Source organism: Ictalurus punctatus, chromosome 20 (genome assembly GCF_001660625.3).
Source record: "Ictalurus punctatus breed USDA103 chromosome 20, Coco_2.0, whole genome shotgun sequence".
In the NCBI taxonomy this organism is placed as follows: domain Eukaryota; kingdom Metazoa; phylum Chordata; class Actinopteri; order Siluriformes; family Ictaluridae; genus Ictalurus; species Ictalurus punctatus.
The window spans coordinates 580,199-590,735 of NC_030435.2; the positions used below are offsets into that span (position 1 = coordinate 580,199).

The 10,537-nt window shown below is 41.0% G+C and overlaps 1 protein-coding gene across 1 annotated transcript; it reads right to left on the reverse strand.

Annotated features, from left to right (window-relative positions):
• Window positions 1-1,979: 1,979 nt before the first annotated feature.
• Window positions 1,980-8,134, reverse strand: socs6b (suppressor of cytokine signaling 6b). The gene is made up of 2 exons (XM_017496398.3): window positions 7,791-8,134; window positions 1,980-7,062 (listed from the first exon to the last, which is right to left on the reverse strand). The coding sequence occupies exon 2, from the start codon at window positions 6,930-6,932 to the stop codon at window positions 5,418-5,420; it is 1,515 nt and encodes a 504-aa protein (XP_017351887.1). The 5' UTR covers window positions 6,933-7,062; window positions 7,791-8,134; the 3' UTR covers window positions 1,980-5,417.
• Between the last annotated feature and the right edge of the window lie 2,403 nt (window positions 8,135-10,537).

Consider the following 10,537-nt stretch of genomic DNA (forward strand, 5'->3'; position numbering starts at 1 on the left):
CAGTCGGCGTGCAGGTGTGATTTAGAACACACAGCTCATTAGCAATTCTTTTTTTTCCCCCTCGTTCTTTTCTTTAAGTCAAGAGACAATAAGTAGGAATTAAAAGCACTCATGACTCGGTGCAAGACTTTACCAGTGGCTCTAATTTTCCTGTTCAGAGTGTAGAGGATGTCAAATCAGGGGGAAGACTGTGGGAAGGCTGCTCGCAGGAGTGTACACACACACACACACACACACACACACACACACACACACAGCACTGCATTGTGGTCAGAGACACTTTTAAACGCAATGCTAGTTAATTGACATTTAGTCAAGTGGGAGAAGGAAGTTGGGATTACGCTCGGATCAACACACTAGCAATTAAACCAAGCTGCTAACTCAAGACAAGGTTTCTTTCCCCCCTTTTTCATAGATTCTTCTATATATTCTATATGCACCAATCAGCCATAACTTAAAACCACCGGTCAGGGGGTGGGAGATATTTATTAGGCAGCAAGTGAACAGTCAGTTCTCACAGTTGACGTGTTGGAAGCAGGAGAAATGGGCAAGGGAGAAATTGTGATGTCTAGACGTCTGGGTCAGAGCAGGGGTTAGTAATTTAAGGGGTTAGTACCTACCAAAAGTGGTCCAAGGAAGGAGAACCGGTGAACTGGAGACAGGGTCGTGGGCTCCCATGGCTCACTGATGCGTGTGGGAAGTGAAGGCTAGTCCGTCTGGTCCGATCCCACAGAAGATCTACTGCAGAACTGCTGAAGTTGTTCATGCTGGATCTGATAGAAAGGAGTCAGAACACACAGAGCATCACAGCTTGCTGCGTAGCTGCAGAGCGTACAGAGCGTCCACGCTGAATCCCGACTCAAATCGTCTCTACTATTACCAACCTTACCTTAAACATTTTACAGTTAAGCTTTAAACACATCATGCACTTTTTATATATTTATGTACATGTGATTAAAGTATTTATTTGCCATCAGCACTTTTTAAAAACTGTCTACTCATGCAGCATCATAAAAGAGTTCCAGAGGATGATTGAGACTGATGAGAGTTAATGAGCAGGAGGATCTGGCCGACGTCCTGCACCTTCTCTCCTCACGCGTGTATCTGAACCGTCAGCATGTGAGCACGTGAGCTGGCTGTAATGAAGAACGCGCCGTCGTGGGACGTTTACAACCCTCACATGAGCACGTTGCAGACGAGAAGCTCCAGCGAAACCAATTAAAAGGAGAGCAGAGGGACGGAGAGCGGATCCAGATGATGATGATGATGATGATTCGTGGTGTGTAATAAAGCGCTCTGTGGAGTCAGAAAACTCAAACTAGACCTGCTCACTACATGAACAGGGGATATTAACACACACACACACACACACACACACACACACACACACACACACACACCCCCCAAGTGAATCTCCATCAAAAGGTCTACAAACCAGGAGTTCATTTCCTTTCGAAAGCAACTGCAAGGACGAAATCAAAATTTTATAAACTGCACGATTAAATCTGTGGTTTATTTTTTTTTTAAATCTCTCAAAATTTAACACAGATTTTGTTGTGCACTTATGCGCTTCCAGTTTGTAGACCCGCCCTCTCAGCTCTCTGGCCCATCCACTTGGCCACGCCCCTTCAAATGTACAAGAAAATTCTACCACACAAACTCTAGCACAAATTTCAACAACTAATTAAACAACAACTTATTGCAAAAGGCTAGCATGATGCTACAAAAACACAAATCATGACTTCATTGTTGCATTTACATAGGAAATGTTTTAAATAACTCCGAACCCCTGCGTGCCGTGTCTCCTGCGTAACACTGATGTTTCTCACGTTTGTATTTTCTCACTTACTATATAAGAAGCTAATCATTTTGCTAGTCACGTCACTACTCACGTCTGTTGCTTGTTCTCAACAATGAAATCAAAGCACCTTGAAATTGTAATGTTTATAGAAACGCGTACAAGAACAGAGTAACACAAATTTGAGAATAAGTCTTTTTTATTTACATTTCAGAGTAGATATAAAACATTTAGCTCAAAATGTGCAATAATAAAAACCAGCACACAGCTTTCCTCTTCCGAGATCTAAAATACGTGTGAAAACGTCTGAAAATTTCTTCCCATACGTGTTGGAAACAAATGGAACAAAAAACACAACATGTGGCATTCGCCCCTTCGCCTCATCCCAAAAAATCCGATTTATCCATGAAACACACGCGGACTGAAGGACAGCCATGAAGTCAGACACAAGAAAAGAAAAATGAAAACGTACCAATGAGGAAAACCCCAAAACAACCTCCCTTCCCTAAAAACGGGAAACGACTCGGCCTTCAGCCAGGCCTGTGCTGATAATCACTTACACGATATCGTAATATTCACATACGTTACCGTTATCGAGGGAAGTTTAAAGATCCTCGCCCTTGTGTTCCAGACGTCCGTGACGAAGACGTCTTCGCAGGTAGCGTTATTGTGCTCACATTTAAAAAGCAGCATGAAAATTGTTTTAAACGATCTCCGTACGTCGTTCTCAGAGCGTCATCGTAAAAACATCGAAAGAACGGACACAATGATGATTCTTCACTTTTCAGTTAAAATGCTCACCAACACGTCGTTATTTTAAAGCTGCAGGACGTTATTTATTTTAACAAAACGTTACTGTTGACAATAAAAGGAAGATTTTTTTTTTTAAACTAGAAAATTATTTAACAGAAATTTTTAAAAAATTATTTATTTAATATGTGGCGGTCTTCCAAGTCGCCGCTGAGCTGGAACTCTGAGTGGATTTAGCCTTTAATCCTGCCATTTTTATTTATTTATTTATAAAACAGATTTACACAAGCACCTTGGGGACGACTTAAATATGTAGATCTGAATGTTTATGGACGTGTCACTCAAATTAAACCGTGGTTCAATCTTGTAGAATTTGTTGGGGGGGGGGGGGGGGGGGGTACTTGACAGGCGTTCCATCTTAAGTTGATTAAAATGAACCAAATGCTAAAATGTTACATATTGCAGCTTTAAAATACAACAGTGTGATGAATAAAAATGTAACGTACTTTTACACCGTACGGCAAACAATTTAAAAACAACATTACAGAATGGAAAAAAAAAAAAAAAAAAACGTGTGCGAGATATTTCACTGTACGTGTGTTGAATTTGTGACGAAGCTCCGCCCACACCGGCTCATGTAATACGTATCGTAGCATTATATCTCTGTTCGCAGATCGCCAGAAATCGTTCCTACGCTTATATTTAGCTAACGTGATGCGATCTCACCGATAACGTACGAGTTTAGTTTATATCTAAGCGGACTGGTTAGCGAGTGAAACGCTTCTGAGCAGCGAATAAATGATCATGTTACAATTATCACGAAACGAGAAACGGAATATTTCAGCGTCGACGCACAAATCGAATCACATCGGCAGGTCGAATCGAATTATCGCCCGCTTAAACTTCGGAGCAAAGCACAACACGTATTCAAGTAACGGGAGAAGCCGCTGTAACGCATCGTACGTGCACCAGTGCTCATTTAGAACATCACGTCTTAAAAAAACCAACAAAAAGACGAGCAGCGTGATAAACATTCATATGTACAGACATCCTCCATGAGCAGAGACTCTAACGTCGCTCCTAAACTACAAGACCAGGATAAAGTTCACGCAGAAAAATAAAAAAGTACCAATAACGAGGATAAGTTTCGAATAAGGTCGTAATGAGAGACCTGCGTGATGTCATCATGAACTCTTTGCATCACCAGGAAGGGAAGCGTTATACAGAACCATGTGGTCCTGATACTGCGATAAATTACGCTCCGATACGCTTTTTATTCTTATTTTATATATTATTATAGATGCCAAACTTTGTCCACGGTTACTCGCAGCTGGACGTTAAAATTTACTTCATTGATTCGTGATATAAAGGTGTAATATCAGCACACGCCCATTCAACACGACATTTCACCTAAATGTAATAAAACTCACTGGATGACCAACAAAACACTGAGTCACATGACCAGGAAACGTAAACAAAATTAGGCACGTGCCAATAAACGATATTCAACGTGATACATATCGTGTATATATATATACACACACACACGTGATCTGTGAGATAGAACCAATAACAGAACCACGTTTATTCTAATGAACGCACCAAAAACAAAAACGGAGAACTAAACGTGGATAAATTTATTTATTTATTTATTTTAAACGTACCATTAATCGTGTTTATATAATCCTTCACCTCCTACAGACCTGAACGAATCCAGACCCATGATCCCGGACATGTTCACTATTCCCTACAGATTGCACTGTGGGTGTTCGATACTCGTTAAGGTACATCATGTGGGCACTAATCTGTTGCAGTGCATTATGGGATTTCACTTTTCACAACATGCTAGTGCGTGAACACAAAGCGGTTCGGCACACACAGAGGAATCCATTTAGGGAATTTTAATGGAATGTATTAAACTCCGTAAGAAGGCTAACACCTGGCTAACGTCGAGTTTGAGATTCAATTTAGCGCTAATTATGATTTAGCATACATGCAGACAAAGAGTCCATTACTGCTACCTCTTTTTTTTTTTTTGGAAATGTGCATTCAGCTATATCCTCAGGCTATATCCATGACACGTCCACATACGCACTATACCTGCGTTTTTACATTATTTAGAACTTAGCTAGGCTAACGAATGTTACTAACATTGCTGCTAGCTATATCTGTTCCGGTAACGTAGCCTAGGAATTCCTTAATCGTTAAATTTATACTTAATAAAGACTTGCTAAAATAAAAGACAGATTTGCGATCGATTTCAGGTTCGTCGCATTACAGATAACAATCCAATTTTTTTTTTTAAAGAACAGAAATCTGTGTGATAAAAATTCATTTAAAAGAAGTTTTGAAGGGGAGGGCAACATGGTAAGATCTGAATATTGTGGTAAATTAAAAGTTTTATTTATGGTGAATGAAATATCTTTAGATTTATAACGCGATACAATTTGTTATCAAACACCAGTAAAACTAAACACTGTAATACACACCGTGACACGATGTTTTACCACGAGGCCCTTCCTTCAGTAAAGAAACGTGACGAGTTTAGAGCTTATTAGTGTGCTAAAATGTCATTAAGGCAAAGATTAAACAAATTTTACGTCGTTCCTGTATTTGTTCCTGGAATTAAAACGCACGTTAGAAATAATACTAGACGTCTAAACGAGCATGCAGGAGTGATACGCCCTGTTCACTCGACCCACCGTCTTAACATCTCATCTGCTACTTAATCTAACACTCAACAAACAAACAAACATCACCGTTTTCCTCTGACGTAAAAAACATGGAATTTAATGGCGTGACGAGCCACGAGAAGACTGTTCGTTCTGACATCCTAGAAAGTGCAAGAAGCGACGTGCATCCTGTCGGCTCAGTAGTGTTTCTCTTGCAGGTAATCTTTCATCTTGTTGGGTAAAGGCAATTTCTGGATCAGGTCTATGCGTGTGTACTGACGAATCACGAACCGGCACGAGTACTGCAGCGATCGCACTTGCATAAACCGTGAAACGGGATTGGTCAGTCTGACGGGGTACGTCACAGACCCCGGTAAACGCGATCTGGAGTAGCAGAACGCGCCGTTCTCCGAATCCCTGATGGAGTTGTCGATGAGCTCTACGATGGACGTGTGGCCTTCCATGTCGGGCTGCTCGTAGAAGCTGAACGAGCCGTTGGAATGCTCGATTCGAGTATGAAGCGTCTTTCCTTGCGAGCGAAAACTCAAACTTAGAAGATAGCGCTCGTCTGAACTGTCACGAACCAAAAAGGAACCATCCGGAAGGTTTGCGAGCTTCTCCTCAGCTTCCCAGCGTGTGATCGGACCCCAGTACCATCCCTGCTTGGCCAGTTTCTTCAGCTCCACCGTGAGACTCGTGACCACCATCGGACCGCCGGTCTGCACCGCGTCGTAGACCCGCTGGACTCCTGGAGCCGAGTTCGGATCAAAGCTGAGATGTTCCAGAACCGAATCGGCTACTCGGGTGCCACCGAACCGAACAGGAAGGCTGCTAACAGGAAGTGGAGGTAGCAGAGGAGACTCCAGGCGTGAGCTTTGCAACAGAACGTTAGCGGTGTTCAGAATGAGCCGGTTTACTGACGGCTCCATGAAAATGTCAGGAGACAGGAGGTCATGACTGATGGAGTCTTCGTCGGCGTGAAGAGAACACTCGCTCTGAGGCAACACGTCCATCGGTGACGTTACGTCCAGGCAATAAGACCGAGGCGGCTCGTCTCCGGCGAAAAGTCCATCGTCTAAAGGCATCGTGTACTGAATATAATCCTGAGCAGTGAGGCCGATGACTACAGGCACGTGATCGTCCATTTCCAGATCGCCGTTCTGAGGGTCGGGACTCCGACCGTCAAACATCTCGTCTCCCAGGAAGTTCTTCTGGACGGCGTTGAGAGATAAACTCGAGTTGCTGGACGGGATCAGCGCGCTGACTCTGGCGTTGCATGTCTCCTCCGAGCTCGTCACTCTGAGAGGCCATGGCGTCGGGCTGTAATGGTGGCTCTGTAAAGATGTTGTTCGAGACGAATGCTGTGACTTCAGGTCGCGAAACGTGATGGGCTCCGACGACGACGAGAACGCGTCATCATCGATCGAGCAGACGGACGGAGAACTCGCTTTCACCTTTGGTTTCTGCTTCGTCGATAGTCTCCTCTTCAGCGTTCCCATAAGACCCTCGCTTTTAGAGCGACTTTTACATCCCTTCAACTCCTCGTTATCCAAATTATCGCCCACGAGGTCCTTGCTATAGCAGCCTCCGTAAAGAGAAGGCTCCGAAGGAAAACCGGTGGACAGGTCCGGCTGTGACACCGCGTACTCGTTCTCTTCTTTCCCTTTTATGCTCAATGACTTTCTGATTGTGTTCAGACTAAATTTCTTCATCCTGGATATTCCCTGTGCGAGAACCAGTCACACTAAACCGTCCCAGAGAAGAAGAACGAAGAAGAACGACGGAGAAGAAGAAGGCGAACGTGAACACTTTCACATCGCTAATCACACGAGACGGCCATGCCTAGAAAATAAAAAGGCGGAAAAACATTATATAGTTATATACTACATATAAACAAACCTGACTGTATAGTAAACAGAAAGAGTACAATAAATGAGATGTAGATCGGTATTGGGCCCGAAAATCATCTGAAACAACGTAAACCACGAGGCGTGTTATACGAGATTTGTATTAAATCAGTATAATGTAACGGCCCATACTCACACCTCCGATACCGGTGTCGAAAAGGTAAAAAGTGGGATTAGTGCAAAATACAATGTGTACAAACAACTAAACCCTGCTTTTGGATAAGCAGTGTAATAAATACTGACAGTGTAAGAAATGTTTTGGGAAAATATTACTGTAATCTGTAATGATATGATGCTGTGCTGATAAACAACATTTATAGTTATTTAGAAATAACAGGTAACTATTTTATCACGATGCAATAATTAATCAATATTATAATTAATGTGGCCCTATGACTGAATTAAAAATAGGAGGAAAACATTAATAAACTCCACTAAACATGGCCTGTCTCATGAAGTGAAAGTTTATAAAAATAAAAAAAAATCTTGTATTAAAACTTGTTTAGTTTGACTTTTATCTGAATAATAGTAAGTTATCTGCAAGGCATTTCTTCAGGCCTGAATCTGGACCTCCAGAACATTAGCACCTGAGCTACACCAGAAACCACAATAAGAACAATTTGTGCTCTCACAATTTGAAGATGAAAAAAATAACCTCGTTACCTTCACGTCCTCTGGGACACTCTGTCAGCTAACCGCAGTCCTCATACTGTTCTTTATAAAACACATGAAGCCTGAGGCTCACAAAGCTTCAAGACGTTTTCTGATATTTCAGCTAAAACGTTAGCATGGGGCTTCTACTCGCCTGAAGCGCGCGTGCGCGCCGTTTTCACGCATGCGCAGTCACGGAGTGACGCACGAGAGCTTTTTGACTTGACAGCCTTGTTTAGCTTAGCTTTAGCTCAAAGGTTAGCTAGAATTTTAGTTTGGCCTTACGAAAATATATATTTGTATACATTTAATAATAAATGGTCGTGTGTTTCTATCATACACCGTCCATGTGATAGTGTTTTGATGGATTTCAAAGTAACTGCTTAAAAAAAATTCATGTCCCCGACTTGCTAGCACTAGTGTTAGCTTTAAGCATTAGCTAGCATTTCTTTCTGTCAGTTCTTTCTGCCTCTTTGTTGAGAAAGCGCGGTGACCTTTGACGTCACTACGGTGGTCAGGGAGGACATGGGCGACGTAATAATATTATCACAACGAGAATTGTAAAATTTGAGATATTCTGTGTCGACTGGAAGAATTTATATATATATTTTTAAAGTTCAGAATGAATTAAAATTCGGACGTTTTTGTGAATACATGCTCCAACTGAATCGAATTTAACACAATTGACATAGGCTACATTACATTGATTTCACATGGAAAATGAGATACAAACTCTAAATAAACTCGACATTTTATGCCAACTTAATGTGATTCTTAATAAAATACATATTTCTCTCATATTTTTTATTCTACATTTTTATGAAGGGTGCCAATAATTCTAGCATCCACTGTAACTGAGTTCACGAGGACTAGCCACATAATTTAGCTAACGTTACGAAGGAAGATTAAACCTAATTTAGTGTACTTTATCATTAACAATAAATCTAACGTCCTAGTCAAACTGCTAACTTGGTGTTTGATAGCTTGTTAACTTTTTGTAAGCTGTGAGCGTTTACATGTAAATTAGCATGTGGTTCGACACTCAGCATAGAAATCTGAGCCAAATATTGTCAGGTTGATGCTCATAAGGGTCAATTATTGGCTTAATCAGATATCCTAATTAACGTTACATATGGCTGAACGATATAAAAAATAAAAATAACAAGATCGTTTTGTAACATCACCCTGCCTTTCAGTTATGTTGTGAGGAATTTTTAAAGCAAATTAATTTCATTAATTTACTCATATCCTAAAGTTACACCAGTTTCTAGATTCACAAAAAAAAGAGTAGCTATTTTTGATAAGTTGCTGCTTCTTTTCTTATTTGTAGGATTAGCAAGTCTAAATAAAATTTAAATATGTTGGGTAACATTCAAATATTTTACAAACTGTTTAAAATGACATCTCTACATTCCCAAAGTGAGCGACATTACTCTGTCAAGGATTAGCGCTAACGTTAAAATTTAGCTAATGTTTGAAAGGTATTAGGAAGTGATGCTTGCTTTACAGTTGCTAGCATGATATTTATTTAGTCTAACATAATACTAATCCATTAGCTGGTTTGCAAAACAGCAATTAAAAAAGAAGTACTGTTTATGCACATTCTATTCCTGTGGGTATTTTCGCTGGTAAAATTATGTTGGAAGGTTCCGGCATCAGGATCTCAGCAAAACCCCACAGACCTACAGACCGCCATGGCGGCTCAGATCGTAGCTCCATGTTTCAGTACAGATCCTCAGATGATTCAGTGGTGGTCTAATTAGTGTCAGTATGGCTTCAGGAAGAGCGCCTGTGCGTTCCTTTGGTTAATTGATGTCACACTTGGCTCTTTATTAGTTTTTTTACTCCTGTACTTTCTTTCTCTGACAGTGTTGTGTTTTTGCGGTTGGATGTGCTGAAGGATGCGGTGTGAAGACACTTACAGCGGGAAAGCCTAATTACTTCACCTTATTAGAGCTGTTCATGAGGCATGGTACAGGGTTTTCACCCTCTTAAATGTGCTAATTAAAAGTCACACTTTGAATTCTATTTCGACTCCCAATTGTGCTTTACATTGTCACACAGTCGGTCTTTCACCACCATACAACGTAGTGACAATAATCAGATATACAATACACTATTAATTATACGAATGAAAGCAAGATAAAGCGACATAAGCAGACACCAGGGGGCGCAATAACAAATACTGCAGCCTGTTCACATAGTGTTATCAGTTAAATTGTAATATCATTATCATTGTAACCTTAAAGGAGCATTCACCTTGTTGTATGAAGCCTGACCGTCTCACCGGTGTCGCCATCCCGAAGGGGTCAACTTTCCAAATGAACTTATCAACTTGAATTGTATTAAAAGTTCGACAAAAATATAAACACACTGCGTATAATTTGGACGTACTTTCCACCGACACTTCAATACGAGAGAACAAGGAATTATTTTCAGCAGGAAAAAAAGTTTATTGCTTCTCATGATAAGTCAGAAGGGAAAGTCTACGAGGCGTTCAGAACAGTGCATGAATGTAAAGTGCATTAGTTGGTGACGTATTCTAATGTACTGTTGAGTATGAAATTCCCGATGTACCCGACGTACCGACGTACCGACGTACCCACAGCGCCGCCCTATTGGTGAGGCGACTTCACCGACTGAAATATTTTGTGAAAAAGTGGATCAGTTTTTAAATTACGAAATCGTTCGGTTATGAGCAGGATTCGTCCAAGTGAGTTAGTGTTTGAATTACCAAATCCTTTCAGCGAGTCAGTGAG